We start from the raw sequence: 20,000 nt of genomic DNA, 5'->3' as shown, positions 1-20,000 counted from the left end.
CAGCACAGGAGCACCACAGGGGACTGTACTCTCACCATTTGTTTTCACTCTGTACACATTTGACTTCCTGTACAAAACACACTCCTGTCGTCTGCATAAATACTCAAATGACTGCAGTCGTATCAGAGAGGGATAAGAAGCCGAGTACAGAGAGCTGGTTCACTGCTTTGTGTCCAGGAGTGGGAGCAATCTCATCTTGAAAGTGAACATAAAGCAGGTCATTGCAGATTTTAAGAAAAATGGGGTTAAATGTCAAACCCCGTTTCCTTCCTTGAAGAATAAGTGGAGGTGGCTGAGGAGTATAAATTCAGGGTGCCACAATAAGATCAGTTTCTCATGCAAGTATCGGTTGATTGAGGATCTCACAAAATTAAGGAAATTTGTGTCGATTTATTGGCGCCCCCAATATAAATATTTCTGTGGTCACCTGGACGTCGGTCAAGTCAGCAGTCTCCCCCATGAATGTGTTGGCTATAACATAGCCAGTTGGTGTTTGGTAATGTTCTAATTTTCAAAGGTAAAGAGTTTCAGATTTGTATTATTTGTAAACCATAATCATCAAAACCACAAGAATTAGACTTGAAAATATTTAACTCCTTGTTTGATAAATCTATGTACAAGTTTTACGTTTTGAAATGAGTGATAAAAAACATATATATATATACATTTATTTTTTTACATAAACTTGTTCTATTGAGCAGACAGTCCTTTTCAGACTAAGGCCCAGTCTATCCTGTGGTTTAAGTCCCAGCTGCTGTTCAACACAGATGACTACTCATGCAAGGCCACAACTTGTTTTCTGACCTTCAAAGTTTTCATAATTTAGTAGCTCCAACAGTGAGTTTGCAGTCTGCCAAGCATGCACATTAATAGCCGCTCTGCTGCAAGACTGCATGACGACAGATTCACATGATGGCTGCACATATCAAATCGTCAACGTCCTGAAGTTGTATAAAAGTTTCAAAATGACTTCAGGTAAAAGGCATTGTGATGAGCTAATGTGTATCCATATGTGATCAAATTGACTGGTTATACCGAAAAGTTCCTGTCGCTAAAAAGAGCAAACAAAATAAGTACAAACATGAGTAAAATTGAGTAGAGGCATTTTTTTTAAAGTAATAAAAATAACTTAATTTTCACATGGATTTTTAATTTTCTAAACTTGCACGCAAAGCATTGTAAAAGAATGAATCATAGTATTAAACAATGTGCTGCAGGGGGGAAAAAAAACGCAAATTCAAAATAAAAACGTTGTCTCAATGGCCTCTAACTCTATAAAGTTGGTAAGCTATTAAATTATTAACACAGGCACTTATACTTGTTATCAAGGATTGGATTTCTGATCTCAAGTTTCAAAATTATTACTTGGATCCATATCTTAAGTACGAATCTCAAGTGTTAAATAAATGTTTGTGCTCATGTGACTCTCCATATTTACCATCACAGGCAACTCATCTGTCTTGGAGCCAGTATGCATTGCTGATTAAACCACTAATGTCAAGATGTACACCCAAAATCTCAGGTCTTCACCTCCGGATTCTTCTTCAATAACTCATGCTCTGAAGAGGCCATGTGTGTCAGTAATGAACCAGGCAGGCACTGACAAGAAAGGGACCGTGCAGTCCTCAACAGACCTGACTGCTATGGATCTGCCGAAACTCTGGGTGTGTCGACCTCAGTTTGCTCAACCAACATACAGTGACGTGACAAACGGAGAAGAATGAAACACCTGCCTGTCTGTCTTGCTTTTATAAGCTCCCTATGAAACTCAAGTTTTCATCTTCCAGACAAATGCATGGATGCAACTCTAAATAAAACAACTGATTGGTGGGATTGGTAGCTACATTTAACAAGGCATACCTTAACAATAAAGACTTACAATAAATCATTGATGTTGGATTTCAAAAGGATTGTCGACTCTGTAGAAAGGGTGTCGAAATAATCAATATCACAATATAAATCATTACTTAAAGATACTCCTTTGTGGCAAAATCAAACTCTGCTCACACTGCCGAGTTTCCTTACAGCAGAATCCACTCTGCACCTCCCTACCTCCCTGCAGCTGCTTGAAATTTTAAACTAACATGGAAAGCACAGACAGAAAACAAGCATCATGTGCACCACTCTTTATCCAACAGGGCAAACACAAAGTGTTGTTCAGAGCTTCTTTCCCTCTGAGGCAGAAAGGAAATGCTAGTTTTGCTAATGCTAACAAATCATCGATGTCAAAGCAACTTAAAAAGGTCAGTAAAGTTCCTGTATTTGCAGCAGTGACGTCGTAAACCTTCTGGATGATATAGGCTAAATCTATCTGCTTGAAAATCATCTCCACAAACACCAACAGTCCGATGACGGCACTCTAATCAGGACGCGCTTCGGACGGAGCTCCACACCACACAACAGTCTGCTCTAATAGTTTACGGTCCAGTGAACTACTAAATAGTTAAGTAATGAAACAAACCAGTGCAAGATACTAAGCTATAACTGATCATGAAGAAAAATATTACCAGAAAGACGGGAATTGCACAGGGTTTATGTTTGAATTAATCAAATCCTTGTTTGTGCTATAAAAATATTGTTTATTTGCCACATCCATGTTTGTTTTAAAATACAATTTATTTTAGCATAGAATGATTCTTTATTTGTTCCCTAGTAGTAAAATTTTATTTGTATCAAAAGCAAATTGACAGGCAAATAAAATCACAGTTGCTAAAGACAAGCAGTAATAAAAAAAGAATAATTGCAGAACTGATTTAAATATGTATGCTTGCATAAAGGATATCAACACAAAAGTATCTTGGGGTATTGTTTTGCTAAATGAAAAATAAAAAAATAAATACTGTGGTCCTGAAAACAGTGCTCTATTTTTGTTAGCATCTGTATTTAGTTTGAAATTTTGGTATAATCCTGCTCTTTAGATAATCTATGCTATGTATTCTCTGTAAACTTGTGCATTTTTTATAATAAATTGGATAAATCAATTAAATAGTGCCATCTATCGAAAGCCCATTTTTTAACCAACATCATTACAATCTGCAGCCTTGACTCAGTGAGATTACACTGAAAAATGTCAAGCTTTTATTTTAAATTCTATGCCACATTACGAATGAACAAACATCAGAGGGTAATGGGAGGCTTCAAATCTAGAGAAAGCCTGCAAGATATTAAGGAATAGAAAGTGTCACATTTGAAAACAAATCTGCTAAAAAAATATGGGTACAAAAAAAAAAAAAAAAGTCTAACAGATCATCTTCCCAATTCAACCTGAAGTGTTTATTTTTGGGGGTAATTGAAACGCAAGTGTCAGGTAGCCTCAAATTTGACCCTAGAACACATTAGCATTCGGGGGAGTTCCTGAATAATTCAATAAGTGTGGTTCGCAGGTTCTGTGGCTTTAGTCGTTTCAGATCCTGCTTAGACATTTAAGCCTCTAATGACATTACAAAGAAAATCATAGCAATGAGGCTTACGCTCTTACAAAACCTGTCATAAACCTGCAAAGGTGAGCCGATTCCAAGCCGCCTCTGGCCATTCACAAATCACAGATAAATAACACAGTGTCCAACATCAACATCAGTACTGAACATAAAAATCGGTCTGAAGTCTTCCCATCCCATTCTTTTAAAACAATAATGGTGGATGAGTTCAGGGTAATGGCAGAACAAGTCCTTCAAATTTTTATTTTATGTTTGATCTCATCAGAAATGAGTCAAGTCTTGCAATTCTGGACCTCACTGGTCACATAAACCACACATCATCTACATCACTCACTCAGGCCGCAAAGCTGGCTTGTGCCTACACAAGTCAGACGATGCGGGTTTACAGCTACGTCGCTAACAGAGAAGGTAACCGTCAGGCTCACCTCAACCCCTCTGTCACGTTGGGCCTTTCACAGAACACATGAAGGTGGCAAAACGAAGCCTTAATCCCAGCTTGAAGAGTTTTGTAAAAGGGAATAAGGACATGCCTCTATTAAACTGGACCATTAAAAAAAAAAAAACTTGTTTATTATGGTCCACTGGAATTTTAAGCAGCTCCAGCAAATCAAACGTTCCGTCTTTAATTTCACAAAATATGGTGCGAAAACATTTACCTTTCCGTCAGACCAACGACTAAATTGAGTGACATGCTGACTGACAGCTTCACCAGTACAATACATGCTATGTAACACACCCAATAATTGGAAAGGTTATAATAAAGATGTTCATTTTACAAAGGATCATCAGATACTGGAATAACTGGTTTTGACCGTCAAATGTAGTGAAACCAGTGCACCATTCATCTTACTGGGCTTGAAAAAACCGACAGAATAGACGCAAAATGAAAATTACTTGGGAAAGGACAGATTAAATTTAGCCAATGCATAATTATACATGTGAGCCTTACTAAAGTATCCTCTCCTCAAATACCTTTGAGGAGAGCTGAGACACGAGGAAGAATCCCTGCGATGTCCAAAAATACTGCTGTACAAACAAACTCTCCAGAGTTTCTTTTGGGTCATTTTTATCTTTTCAGTGTGGACCGTTCAGCTCCACCGTCTGCAGTTTTGTTATTTCAACAAAAGAATACCGTGTTTGCCGTTGCCTTGGAAGCAGCCAACATGGAGGCAAACAAATATGGCCAACTTGAGGCTTATCTACTTATTTCACTGTAAGATTTGCTAAGAGAAGCCATAATGGGCGTAGGCAGCTCCATGCATGAGACAACTTTGGGTGTTGCCAAAAACAAATACTTATTAACCCAGATAATGCTAACCGGTTTAGGCAACGCGAGATCAACCTCATGCTTGTTTTGCATGTCTTAATTCAAAATCTTAATATTTTAATCGTCAGTCCTGCCTCTGCCTGTCATTTGCATGGACTGATTGCAGCCCTGATGTTGTGAATTGAAGAGGTGTGGAGATGAGATTTAACATCTTAGCTTAATTAAATTCAACCATTATCTTTAAAATCCTAACTTTTGTCAAACAATCTTCTAAAAATGAAAGCCTCGACTTAAAGCCGTTTTAAAATTGGATGTTGATCTTTGTTCTCAAGTCTCTTAATCCTTAAGCAAATCTAAACATACAATTAAATAAAGTATGGGTAAAATATTGTATCTTTCAAAGTTTTTAAACTTGCAAAATTAATTTCAGGTTATATCTTTAAAGAAAAATGTGATGACCAAATAAAATGAATAACTCAGTCCAGCATGACTAAGAATATTCTCACATTTGATCCTGCACCAACGTTTGTGCTTGTGATACCAAGTACATATTTGAAATAGATTCTTAGGTCACATTGCATTTTGTGCAAATACAAGTTACATGATATACCTGCATGCGTTGTCGTTACCTACATGTTCTGTGTCTACCTAACCTTGCTGGCAATATCTGGGAAGAGAAACTGGTAGAGGCGGGTTGTGCTGCCAAGAAGAGCCAGCAGATGAGCTGTTCCTCTATTAAAACAAAGAACTAAATGAAAAGAAAATGGATATGAATCACTAGCAGAGACGCAGCGATCAGAATTTTGTGGCCCGTTGCCAACTTGTTTTTTGTTATGCTTAGATCCTATGATTTCTAATTTGCCAGGAGATTATGAACAGTATTTAAAATATCTTCCTAGACCTTCTTCTTTAAAGCAGCAGTACATGTAAAAAGAGGGCTGATCCTCCTCTTCACCAGTACCAACTATTAACAACCAATTAGAACCAGGAGGAGGGTCTTAGCGCTAACGTGCCTTCCTATTTCTCTCCTCTCGGGGAAGGCCAAGTTATGGGGTACTGCTGAGTGGCAGAAGGACTCCCTCATTTGTTATCAGTTCAAGGACTTTTCTAAGGAGCTAATCAGAGTCTTCGATCCTGTTCTGCCTGAGAGGGAGGCTGCACGTGGTTTGCTCAAACTCAAACAAGGCAGGAGGCGAGTCACAGAGTACATAATTGACTTTCATGCTCTTTCTTCAGGAAGTGACTGGAACGATGAGGCACTATGTGACGCTTTCTACCAGGGTCTCAGTGAGGAGGTAAAGGATGAACTGTCTACACGGGATGCTCCCAAGGATTTGGAGGAACTGGAGACTCTGGCCGCAAGGATCGACATGAGGCTTCATGAGAGAAGGTTGGAGAGGGGTTCTTTCAGTCGTACTTACCAAGTTGAACGTGTTCCCAGGCCACAGCAATCGGTCTCATCCCCACCTTTGAGCTCATCTCCCACCTCTCCGGCGGAGGAGCCTATGCAGATAGGTCGATCACGCTTATCCCCACAAGAGAGAGAGCGGAGACTTAAGAGAGGCCTTTGTTTCTATTGTGACGGAGAGGATCAACCAAGAAGTGGAGACCAAGCTTCGGATGCTATGTGAACATGATCCCTCCTCTTGGTCACAGAACCTACCATGGGTGGAGTATGCACTCAACTCTCTCCCTTCTACTTCTACAGGGCTGTCCCCCTTTTACACGGTTTACGGTTACCAACCTCCTGTGTTGTCTCTTCAAGAAAAGCCCACTAGTGTCCCATCTGCCCATGCCTCAGCCTTGAAGTGCCAGCAGGTATGGCGTCAGGCCCGCAGGGCTCTCCTGAAAACCTCCGCTTTATGTTGCAGATTTGCCAATCGTCGCAGAACCCCGGCACCCACCTACCTCACAGGACAAAGAGTTTGGCTATCCACCAAGGATCTCCCCTTGCGGATTGAAAACCGCAAGCTAGCCCCTCGTTTCATAGGACCCTTCCCGATTTCCAAAGTGATCAACCCAGTGGCTGTTCGGCTCCGCCTCCCCAGGACTCTCAGGGTTTGTCCCACCTTTCATGTGTCCCGTGTCAAACCTGTCTTCACTTCACAGTTGGCCTTCCTCCTGGTTCTGATTGGTTGGTTTCTGAACAGGCAGAGTGAATTTCTTCAGACAGCAATAGTAGCTCAGAGAGGTACTGAAGTAGCTTGGATCTTTCTGAGAATATAAAAGAGACAGGGACAATAGGCCTAATAAAAAAGGATTTGGATTCACTTGATAAAAAAAAAAGAAAGTAGTTTGTTCAAGTTAGTCTGAACACACATTGATGAGCAGGGTAGGGACACACATTTACCAGACAAGGGGATATTTTTAAACTTGGTCCGACAGAAGATCAACATTTTATTTTAATGTAAAGAAGCAAAAATCTAAACCAAAGTCACAACTTAATTAAATCTGTGCACATTTCAGTCACTGGTTTCTTTCATAGAGTACAGAGCAGAAGGCTGCCTTTCTGACTGCTCCACTCTTCACCACACCAAAGGGGAACAACGGCATGTTGCTGGAATAACAGCTGGAATAATTGCCTTCCCTTAAAACTTCAAACAAAAATACCAGTGTTTCTTACAGGTAAGAGATGAGCGTCTCACTCTGCTGCATCAAACCAGAACTAGAGAGCTCTAACCACAACGCCACATAAAGAGCTTCCAGTTTAACTCGGAACAAAGCAACAAACGCAATAGAGCAGTGTCAGAGTTCCAAACGTCTTGCTGAAACACCACATACTAGTACATTTCAAAATGTATTGCATAAACGTGCAATAATTGATTTCTTGTCAGTCATTTTAAAAAGTGAAAGTCGTCATGTAGGGCAGTGTTTCCCAAACCTGGTCCTCTAGGAACATCGTCCTGCATGTTTTAGATGTTTACCTGCTTAAATGTGCCTGATTCATCTGATTGCTGCTCAGCAAACACCTATTAAATGAAATCACCTGAGCTGAAGCAAAGAAACACCTGTCGTGTCAAACTCAAGGCCCCTGGGCCAAATCCGGCCCAAAATAGCTTTTTACTATAATTTACTGCCAAATTAAATCAGTCGTTCTAGTTTCTTGAGAATTATTGTTGAAATTCATATGAAAAACAAATCCCCACACTTTATTGTGCTAATAATTGGAAGCTTACTGCAGATTTTTCTCAAAAATTGTCAAAAACGTTCTTACTTGCAAGTATTAAAAAGTTGCATTAACCGTCATAAATAAGCGAGAATATTTCCAAATTACTACCACAAACACTTTGACTTTTATTGCAAAAATCACAAAAAGTACCACGAAATCCTGGAGGGTCTGGAAATATTTCAATAATATTTCATTTTAAGAATGTATTGACATTTTAAGTTTGGTGAACAGGTTTTATCAATACATTCTGACACAACCATAGCCTTTTTTCGGTCTCAGTTGTACTTACTGACATGACTGGCAAGAAATATTAAATATAAAAATTTTTCTAGATGTACAAGTATTTGATTAAAGCGTCGATGCTAATTTTAATGCTGCCACCAGAAGCAGTGAAACAACCAAAACAGAGTCAAACTAAATGCAAGACAGTGGTTATTGGCGGTCCAATACGCAAAGCCAGTAATAATTAAGCTACATAGAGCATGTAGGTCTACTCAAAGGATAAAAGACGACCATAATAGCTTCCAAATGAAGTGAGACAACCACAGCTCACCAACACTATGAGAAACAGGAAATTTAAAAAAAAGCCTCCTACAATTTAGATTTTTATGGTGACTGAAAGTATAAAGTACTGCGACTTTCAAATGATTTTCTCAAGAACTCACCATTCCAGTACATTATTAGAAACAGGAAAAACTAGTCAACTGAAATGCGAGCTCCACTGGGAAACACTTTTCAATTGAAGGTTTGAAGATGTAGTTTAAACAAAACTAGGAAATGTTTTATGTTGCTAATCAAAAGCATACTGGCTAAAACAAAGCTGGAATTAAATAAATATCTATTTTTCTTCAGAATAAATGATTGTGACAATGTGATTTATTCGTGAAAGATGTACATCATCTCAAAATGTTAAACTCTTCCAAACGTATTCAAGTAAAAATTAAACAAATTCATTAATATGGGTATTCCCCCCTCCCCCCCCACATTTAAAGTGCATTATTGCTATAACGATTTTATGTAACTTTGTACTTTATGGTGTATTACATTCTGTATCATTGGTAATCTACATTAACACAGAAATACAGCTTTGTAATATCCAATACAGGTCAGATAATTACTGCAGCTTGATGGCATATTGACTCTTTACCAAAATCTAGTGATCTCATTAGCACTCCCCGCATTCCCTACGGCAAATTGAAACATATTAAGTTCATTTACGCGTTTGTTGTCAGTAGACCAGTGCTTTCAAGAAAATGTTTTGTTCATTTCTATATTTTCAAGTCCCACAATCTCTAAAAAAAAATAAAAAAAAAAAAATTGGGTTTTTAAAAGTCAGAAATACATTTAAGTTGACAAAAATTAGGCAAGCAACAAGCGCAGCTTTCCCAACATAACCAACATCTGACTTCTAGCAAACGCTGCTGCTACTTGTAGTTAGACAAAGTGACACATTTAAGTACCGTATTTTTCGCACTATAAGGCGCACCAGATTATAAGGCGCATAGAATAGACGACGCAGGATAGGCTGGAGTTACGTTAAGCATCCACTAGATGGAGCTGCACTAAAGTGTTTAAAGTTTAAAAAAAACGATGTGCACATTGCGCAAAACTGAAACAGGAGAAGCGGGACATAAAACGGAGCGACGAACTAAATGTGAATTATGGCATAAAAACAGAGAATCCGACGCTGAACAGTGAAAAATCAACACATATATATCCTTTATTCTTACTAGTTTGTAATAAACTATGTTTCATTTCAGTTTAAACCACTCAAGTTTTGTTTTGAACCAGCGCTGTACTCTGTTAGCTTATGGCTAATCAACTTTGTATGTCGCCCATTTAATCAACTGATAATTACCCATAGGGGCTGATTATTTCTGAGTCTAAGACAGAACCCTGCAAGAACTTGTAGTCCACTTATCTAAAAGCAGATGAAATTCTGGATGTGGCGTTACAATTTCTTGAGAAATAAGACTACAAGTACATCACCAAACAGTAAATGGAAGCCTATGGAGCATCTAGAACAACAATAAAAAAGAAAATCTAGAGGCAATTCAAGTGAAAACATGGACTGTCTGCCAACTTTATAAAGGTGACTCATTCACATTTTTGAAATAACAGTCTTGCAATTGGAAGGCTGTCGGTTCAATTCAGGCCTCCCCCACATGTTGATCCACCCCTGGGCAGCAAGTTTACCATCAGTTTAGTATCAAGCCACAAATTTCTCAGCACTGAGTGTGTGTGAATGTGGCTGTGAGGTAAAAGTGCCTTGAGTATCCAGTATGACAAGAAAAGAGCTACACAAATGTAGTCAGAAGAAAGGCTGGATGGGTGCACAATTTTGGGTCTGTCACAATAAATGCTGATGGATGATAAATTGTCCCAGACGTTATTGCAAGGTTTCCACCAGAAAACTTGCTAAGCCCAGTGGTTGGGTGTTATTGAAAGCTTAATACCTGAACACCAACTACAAAATCTTTTTTTTTTAAATGCAAACATTTTAAAAAGACTTATACAAGTAATGTTCAGCCTGGTGGGGCACAATTAAAGTCTGGTGGCCCGCCAGGCTTATAATACACTGGGGGAAACAGTGTATTGTGATAAACGAAAATATTGTTTTGAGACCACTTTCAAGTAATGTCATGGTAATGACATAATAATGCAAGAACACATTCTCAAAGAAATAAGCTTTAAATACTGATGAACATTTAACCCTAGAACTGGAAGACAATTTAAATATTGCGACAGGCCTACACAAACGACTAAGACGTTAAAACAGGCTTGTCCACATACTTGTCAGCAAATATCAAGATTCAGCATATTATTTTGGAAACACTGATGGTTCTTAATTCATTTAGTAACTGGGTAAACGGTTCAACTTAGTGACACTACAGCACAAATAAATACAAGGACATCAAACAAGGAAACATTTATCTTTACAAGTTGCAACGCTTGCTTATGTTGACTGTTGACTCATATGAAAGTGAACATCCTTACAAGCAGGAAGTGTGTATTCAGTCACCTATGACAACAAACCAGAGTTGGGTATCCTTTAACACGATCCTGAGTCTTTGCCAGTTTTGCAGAGAAGCAGACCTGAATCCTGGGCCAAACCTGGGCCAAGCAACTTTTATCAACGTAATTGCATCAGCGCACAAAGGTTTTATTACTCCAGTTTCATTTACAAATCAGCCAACTCCTAGGGCAGCAGTCATTTCCCAAAGTAGACCACCTGAATGAATGCTGTGCCAAGGCCAGACACCCAGAGAGAGCTGCCTCCTTTCTAGCAGACTTAATTAAAAGCCAACTCTTGCTCTCTGTTTTACACAAATAATAAAACTATGGTAATGCTAAAGTAGGCTAATAAAACAAACTCATCGAATGGAGTACGTTGTTAATTTTACTTTTCATTTGTCAAAATTATAGGGTCTAAATGTTTTGTGTACACTTTACAAAAGAGGCAAATTAGAGTTACCGTACTATATTATTGTGCTGCTGTTTACAGGTTCATCACAATTGTAAGAATTTGTTTAAAAGGAAAAGGAAACCAAAACCTGATGCGTTTTATTACAGCTCATGAAGACACTCTCAGGTAAGACTAAGTAGTTAGTGGGAAAAACAAACTATAAATAAAAGATTTGTTTCTTTTGTCATTACTTATACACAGAGCTCTCAACAATTATTGGTAATTGGTAATAATTTTAAGACACTTGAAATTAGTTTTGTGATTTCATGAAGCAACTCAGATCTCCAAAAGGCATTTGTAGAGTCGTTTAACTCCCTTACCATCCTCACAATGGGACAACCAGATGAACACGGGTCAATTCTTGTTTTTCACAGTTCCAGATTATTAAATATTATTCTGACTTTAAATACAGAAAAATTAAGCAAGTTATACTTGCCTTGCAGCCATATCTGACTTAGACGGCATGTTCATTCATCTTTCATCCATCTCTTAAGAGAGGCTAAAATTTTGTCAGTTATATCTTTAGGAAACAGAAAGTCCTGAATAATAAATGTAGACCTGGAAAAATCTGGAAAACCTTGGAATTGTTTGTTTTTTTCTTTTTAAACCAATTCTGTTTTAAAGAATACCAAGAATCATCAGTCTACTTAATTATAAATATCCTAGAAACTTCAGTCAACAAAACACTTAAAAAGCCGTTAATTTTTTATATATTTTATAGAAATCGATATGTTAGCAACACATGTTGCTCTGGTGATTCAATCTTACTGTTAATGTTCTTTTTTTTTCGCTACAAAGCTGCAGTGAAACCAAAAAATTTGGATTTGTCTATCTTTCAGTGTAAGGTTTTGTCTATTTTCAGACTTTTTACGGGTCTTTGTGAGGAGAGTCATCACTGAGTCTGATCCGGTGTATCCGAGGCTACAGCTCTGAGCTTAGTTCTTGTTTCCACTCTCATTGTCCTGCAGGAACCACTCTCTGAACCGCGTGTGATTTTAGATTTTTGCATATCACATCCCAAACAAATCCTGTGGTGGCCTGAGTAATGTGGCTTGAGCAATTGTGGTTTCAGTGTTTTGCATGTGCGACCTGCACCGTACAATTACGTCCAACAGTTTTGGCTTTGAGTGCACCGGGGTCAAATTGAGCAATCTTTACAACAATATAAAAAATAAAAAAAAACGAACATAAAAACAATCACTTGTGATCATGCAGGCCTACCTAAGAGCAGCAGCTTCAGCTCCCTTCGTGCGTCTCTCTTATCTCGCCGGAGTTGCTTCTCGATCTCTGCGTTGATTCGCTTGGACTCCTTCGCCTCCTCGCTCAGGCAGCAAGCCATCATGGGCTCCAAAGTCATCACCGCATGAGCTGGGGGGGAAAAGTCCGTCTGACAAGGAGCGCCGGGCTACACCACCGCCGAGAGTATCAGAGTGCAGGAGTCCACTTTCAAGTTGGTGACAGTCTTGCTGCTTTGTGCAGAATCTGGCCTCCTTTGCTGATGTAAAAAAAAAAATAAAAAAAAAAAATGCCGTCAAAGGTTCAATATTTGACAGCTTTGGCTCCGTAAAAAAAAAAAAGAAGAAAAAAACTACGAAGACAATGAGAGGTTTACAGAAAATCTGCAGTGCAACATGTCCACATTAGATGGCTCCAGACGTGCAATTAATACATTTTAATTTGATGCACTCCTCAAATTGAGCTGGTTTTAGTTTGGATGCGTTAACTTAGAAGCTAGGTTGGGAAAACTAGCTAGATGCTGGCGTGCTAAACGACTAAATAAATTCGCAAATGTTAATTGTTTTATAGACACTTTTAGCAATTTTCCTTGATGAAAAACATGAATATATATTAAAAAAAAAACTACCAACTTCAGGCCCGGAGACGGTGGAACACAACAGGCTGCCACGGCCACATCTGTACAATCCCTTCTCCTGGTCGCCTGGCCGAGTGCGAGCCTAGCCGCCCAGAAAAACCTACCCTGGAAGAAACGCCCAAACTGTGACAATTAATCGCCGTCAAACTGTCCATCCAGACAGCTTGGCTCACTGTCTCATGGTCCTCGGAGAACAACAAGCCCGGGAATAATCCAAATGAGAGTATGAGCGCAGAGCTGTTGCTGCTATCTCTTCCACACTGGAACCCAGTGAGGCTAACTGTTAGCTGGGTAGGCTAGCCAAGGAAGCCATCCCTAAAAACCACACAGCCTAGAATGGCAGACAGCCGTCATGGCCTTAACCTTAAGCTCTCTTCGGGGATCTCGGTGACGGAATAGTCTCAAGATGTGAAAATAGATTACTGACAATTATTGTCCGTGCATTTTGTCGCTCCTTTTAATTTTTCCTGGTGATTCTGGTCGCTCCTCGTCACCCACTCCACAGCCCCGGTGTGGCGCTACTGCTGCTGCTGACGTCACTTGGGATGTAGTTAGCTGACAAACGATTCAACCAATAAAAACAGAGGATGTGAGAGTCCACAGTTGGGACCCTCCCTAATGGAGAATTTCCCAAGTTTGCTTGAGAGGAAGTAGTGCTTTTATTCTGGAGGCGTGACAGGGAAAGAGATTTGACAGGCAACGCCCATCTTCTGTCAAACAGCAGCAGGTCGATCCACAGGGATGTTTGCTTCTCACACGTTTCCTTCAGTGGAGTAAGACAAGAGGTCAACAATATGAACAGCAGTCTTTATTTAACCACAGGACCACTTAGGGTGGCTTTACTTAGCACTTAAATTATTAAAAACACCGATGATCAGTGTGGAGTACCCAAGGTTCAATCCTAGAGCCTCTCATATTCCATATATGTGTGCTCCCACTTGCTCAGGTGATTACAGGAAATTATATTAGCCAACATAACTACGCAGATGATACGCAGCTCTACATTACAATGTCACCAGGTGACTTCTAACCCAAAGCACTGAACAGATGCTTAGAACAGATATATTTGTGGATGTGCCGTAACTTTCTCCAGCTGAACAAAAACACAACTGAAGTTATTATCTTTGAACTTAGTCAGCACACAGCTTTGGTTATTATGGCTAGAAACTAGAGATCAGGCTTGAAATCTGGGTTTAGAAATGGACTCCGACCTGAACAGTTAGAGCCACATAAAGATGGTTACAAAGTCAGCCTTCTATCACCTGAAGAACATTAACAGGATTAAAGAACTAATGTCTCAGCAAGATCTAGAGAAACTCAGCCACTTGTTTATCTTTATCTTTACAGTTATTTTTATTTTGTACATCTTTATCTGCAGCTGTCAATCAGACTGCAGATGATCCAGAACGCTGCTACCTGTGTTCTGACTAAAATCAGGAAGATATATCACCCCAGTTCTAAAGTCCTTGCACTCTCTCTCTCTCCTTGTAACTCAGAGAATAGATTTTAAAATACTGTTGTTGGTTTATAAATCAATGAACGCAAAAAAAAAAGAAGAATCTTCCAGCTGCACAGCATAACCAAATGAATACAAAGTTTTGAATAGCTATCCATCTCATTCCTGGCAGTCCCGATGTGGAATCGGTTGTGTTTTCTGCATCGAGTCTCCAGAGGGCGTTGTTAAGCCGCTGAACTGAAACACAGCTGGTCACATTTTAAAAGCTGTTATCAGAAAATGTGACCAAAATAGAAGATAAAGTATTTGTTCTTGACAATTTAACTACCACTGACTTAAGAGGTGGGTGTAAATGCAGAATGTTGCATATTCAAATAACTGTTTTCTAAAAAAAAAAAAAGGAAAAACTGGGTCACATTTTTAAACTGTTACTGGTTATCATTTTGCTTGTCAGTATCTGGATTCATCTTGTGATGTTCCAGGTCAATAATTTTTTTTTATACTCCCAAATTTCCCAAATTACTGCCTGAACATTTAGCTATCAAAATATGCAACCATTTTGATTTCACTCCCTCTGGAGTCACAGAATCTGACATTCAAAGAATCTGGTGTAGCAGCACAAGTACAAGTTGCAGTAAAGCGGTGTCATTTGGTAACTCATTTAAACCCTACATTTTCATTTCACGGTCTCTAAGCCAACTACTTTGAGTTGGCTTAGCATGGATACTTTTAAGAAAAACACTAAAGTTAGCACTTTTGTAACAACATGTAAAAACCTTAAAGAAAGACTTTAGCAAGGCACTTTAAAGCCAATAATCCAACAGGATCACTAAAAACTTTCAGTTGTGGATATTACAAGAAATTTAACAAGGAAAATATCAAATACTCAATTTCATCATCGTGACTGTTCATCCCTCAGATTTCTTGCTTCACTTCAGCCTCTAATCTGCAAGATTTTACTAATCATATATTGCAGTATAGAGTTTTGAAAGGTAAAACAAATCGGAACCACAGAAGGCTGTGTTCTCTATCCCTGCATTTGTTACAGTCTGGTATGTGTTTGACATAGGAATGAACAAGTTTAATTTAACTGCTCACAATGTACTGCAATCTTGAAGGTGACATTTTTTTATGGTGCTACTGGCAATGCTTTTGCTCCGTTTTTTGAAAAGGTTTGTGTTATCTTTGTTACACACATAGTGTAATTTGATATACATCTGGCAGCAAAACCTGAAAAACAAAAAAGTGAACATAGCACTGATTAAAATGCAGCTAAAAACATTTGTTTAATTCATGTAGTTCCAATTTTATTTGATTTGTCATATAATTATTTATTAACCACCTTTTTCATTCAATTATCTAAGCCACTGTTGACCCTTCATACAGATGAGATCAAAAACAGAATATGAGTGAAGCTTTTCTTCTTCAGTCCAAATGCTAAATTGCTGGAGAGCAAAGCGACATCTTGTGGACATTCGATGTAACCACGTTTTAAGAGCATATGACTGTTTCACATTTTTTTGTTACTTTGCTTTACAAAAAAAAAAAACAATATATTTTTGGGAATTTAAGTTTTTATCTTAAAATCACAATGACTCCCAAAGCCCTGCCCCCTCCTTCCCATAGGTCTTTAAATGGTATGTACTAATCAAAATTTAAATTTAAAATAAAGGTCTGGTTTATTTCATTTTGCAAAAATACATCACCCCCCCCCCCCCCCTTTTTTTTTCCAGAGAAATAAATGATGATTAGTCTCTCATTGTTTTCAGGTTGTATTTCCCACGGCTCAAATGGCACCGAGCCAGACAAATTGAGACATGACAGATGTTCAAAAGGACCTGGTATGTTTGGTATGATTGGGAAGATCTTCAGGTATGAATCATAACACTGTAGCCCTGAATGCCTATGTGTTGCTTGAACTACAGCTTGTGCCAAAAGCTCTACGTAATGAAATAGTAGACAAACTCATTCATTCATTGAGGAGCTACAATGAACAGGAAGTTCACTTAAGTTTTAAATAACATCATATATTAAATCATGCATCTACTTCCATGACTCTGCACGTTTGCTATTGTTTTGTTTTTATGTTCTATTTAAATGTTAGTATATGTTGTACAGGAGGGCCTGAGCAAATGATACATTTATATACATTTTTCCCGCACATTCAGTACTCCCATAAGGAAGCGTGAAATCACAAGTGTTCTTCACTTCTGCAAAAATGAGAATTTCCTCAAATTTAGACTCTCTAAACTAACCTCATAAGAAACCAGAAACAGCACTGAATTACTGATGATTTGTAATGTTTAGGTGAAAACATATGAAACAGCCAAACTCGTACTTTGACAGCTGAAAAATTGATTGAATGTACTTTTAGAAATTATGTTGACACAAAAAAATGCCTGCACCGCTCTATCTTGGGTTTGCCGGGTTTGTCACGCCGTCTGAGAGCTGACGCTGGTGGAGTAATCGCTGATCATCTTCCGATTTGCACCTTGTACGGTGACAGAGACAGTTTGTCTCCTGCTGCATATTCATGACATGAATGAGGAGAGGAATTTGTGTCACATCACTAGCAGGTTGGGAAACTTCACAGAAGGCCGACAGCAATGCCAAACCTTAGTTTTACTGCTGCAAGAAGAAAGAGACGGGTACTTTTCAGGTACACATACATCGTCCAGGATTTCCCTGTACTCGTGTCACCTTTCTTCTGACCTTTTGTTTTTTTTCCTTATAAATTGTTTCCTTGTATTTAATTCTTTTGCTAACACATATTTAGAAAGATTTTGGATGTATTCTGGATAGAAACTGATTAAAAATATATATGTTTTGTGACAAATTACATTCAAATAAACGTCAGTGTTTTTTTTTCTTTATAAAAAAGCACCCCTGAAACAATTCACAATCATTCACAAAAAAATAAAATAAAACTGAATATAAATGTCAACACTGTTGCCTGCAAACACAAACTATGTAATTTGCTTCTGTTGTGTCTGAGACTAATATTTAACGCATTTATGTATTCCAAAAAAATTTTTAACGACACTCCATTTGTCACAAATTGAATACAATATGAAGTCGGCCTACCCTTAGTTTCAGCTCTGGATCACTGTCCTTGTCTGTGTGCAAGTTTGTTTATAGGTTAGAGAGCTGCACGGTATAATTAATTGCTGTCATCCTTGCCATTCTTTCAGAGTCTCTTAAATGACTTCTTGGATGCAATGTTTGGGGTCTTATGTTACAGATGCCAAACTCTCCTTACCAGTGACATATTTGGCCTTTTGGATAGACATTCCTTGTATTTTCTGCCCAAATCTTAGAGTCCAAGGTGCTAAAGCTCAAGAATGGGAACATTAAAGAGGCTGGAAAGGAAAGAAAGGAGCAAGGTAATTGCTATTTCCAATTTTTAAAAAATTATAAAAATTGTTTCATAATGTTGTTTTTAGTAGTTAAATGTATTTGCTACAGATGCCATAAAAAGTGCTTAAACATAATTAAAAACATCATAAAGGTCTTTAATGTTGGATACCTGTTCACCTGACTTTGAAGAAATGCTCAATAAATAATCAAGGTGAAAATTTTCTTCCCAGAATCCAAACATAAATGCTACACTTTGGTGTAAGAACCGGATCCAGACAGTTGCTCTCGGTTGTGGAAGCCTGTTTCACAAAGCTTCCCGTTCGCTGATCTTCAACTAGTCTGAAGGCTGCTCAAAGTTTTGGAGTCACTGCTGACTCTACACGCTGTTGTTAGACTTGACGCCTCCACTTTAGCTCTCCAAACAGCTCCCTCTCCCACCAACATCACCCGCTTTTTTTTTTTTTTTTTTTTTTTTTTAGAAATTTCAGAAACTGCCTTACTGTGTCACTCCATTTCCCTGAGCTCCTCAGAGGGACCCATTCTTACACAGACTCTTGGGAAAAGCAGTCTGCTGGCCTACAGGTGCTTAACTGTATACACCTGTTGTCACTGGAACACCTACGTTTGAAGAGTTTGAGCAATGAACCAATATTTCTTTTAAAAATAGCATGCATTAATTGTTATTTTTCTACTCTGTTTCAACACAAATGTGAGCAACCCGAGACACAAAACAACACATCACTCCTGTGAACCTTTGTTAAAATGAAGCCTCGTTTTAAATCTTTACATTGGTGAATGCTAACAGCACCCATTCATACTCCTTTCTCTGGGTTTCTTGCCTCACCCTTTTAGAACGGAGGGCTCAGATGATCTCAATATCTGAAACCATGAAAGCCTGAATAACCGGTTCTGCACACTCCAACAAAGGATTGACATCTAAATAACATCCAAGGAGACAATGTGTCTAAATATCTGTTGTACACTTAAAAAAATAGAATTAAAAAACAAAGAAATGTAACTGTATAAATAAAAAATAGAAAATCTTAGCTTTGAAATTCTGCTGCATAGTGTCTCATAAGTCTTTACTATGGTGATATTTTTTGCCCAGTGTGATGTATTGCAACATTTAGCATGTCGTAGGTGCCTAATATGGTTTTTAATACAGCAGATATGTCCTTTAGTTTGCATAATTAAGAATAAACTTCTAACGAACGTATCAACTCCTCAAATTCACAGGAAAACAATCAAATATCGACACACAGCAGTGCAAATCTGCTGTCCAGTTATGTTAGAAATAAAAGTAAAACAAAATGTTTGCGGTCCGTGGTTTCTCTCGGACCGGGCTGAAACGTGAAGCAGTGAGCTCCTGCAGCGGCCGAAACTTTATCCGCAGTCTCTGCACCCTCAGTCATAACACCGCAAAGCCAAAGGAATTCACAAAGAGTCTACTTCTGGGCTGGTACTTTCAAAATAAAGTTTTACTATTAATTAGTTTGTTTTGTTTCAACCACCTGGAAGCTTTCACAGCTGTCACAGTTCAGAGTCCCCTATTTACTTTGGAACAATAAACCCAGGGTGTGACCGTTATCAAGACAAGAACCACGTACAAAACTATTCTGCCTCATCTTTAATCACCGCATACTCTTCAATTTGTTGAACTTTCAGTGACAGTGTAAAACAATTTTAAAAATTAGATATTCTAAATTAAACAAAACAGCTGGAAAAGAAAATAAATGTTACATATCAGACATGTCATTATTTCAACCACTCTGTTCCTGGTAGATTATGTGGATCGACTATTTATGAACTCTTCAGCTCAGCATTTGAAAAGCTCGGATGCTGTATATCATTGTGACCTGTTTTTTTATGACTGACTGTCATAAAAAAAAACAGTCAGCCATTATTGCTCCACTTTCTATGCTACAGTAAATTGTCCTTTTTTTTCTGACTGCAGACTTTCCCACTCGCTGGTTTT

At 38.4% G+C, this 20,000-nt stretch overlaps 1 protein-coding gene across 2 annotated transcripts in view; it reads right to left on the bottom strand.

Moving 5' to 3' along the window:
- The window catches only part of LOC103463549 (guanine nucleotide-binding protein G(q) subunit alpha-like), a 30,629-nt gene extending 15,966 nt beyond the window's left edge, over positions 1 to 14,663 (bottom strand). The window contains exons 1-2 of one of the 2 annotated variants that reach the window (XM_008406945.3): positions 13,208 to 14,663; positions 12,561 to 12,834 (exon numbers count right to left, since the gene is read on the bottom strand). In XM_008406945.3, the coding sequence (XP_008405167.1) occupies positions 12,561 to 12,696 (136 nt within the window). In that variant the 5' untranslated portion in view covers positions 12,697 to 12,834; positions 13,208 to 14,663. Of the gene's footprint in view, positions 1 to 12,560 lie in introns of both variants that reach the window. The other variant, XM_008406944.3, reaches the window with a different exon arrangement.
- Positions 14,664 to 20,000: the final 5,337 nt, after the last annotated feature.

Source organism: Poecilia reticulata, chromosome 4 (assembly GCF_904066995.2).
Source record: "Poecilia reticulata chromosome 4, P_reticulata-male-v2, whole genome shotgun sequence".
In the NCBI taxonomy this organism is placed as follows: Eukaryota; Metazoa; Chordata; class Actinopteri; order Cyprinodontiformes; family Poeciliidae; genus Poecilia; species Poecilia reticulata.
Note: the sequence above shows the minus strand (reverse complement) of the source record. Positions and strands in the feature narration are given on the sequence as shown.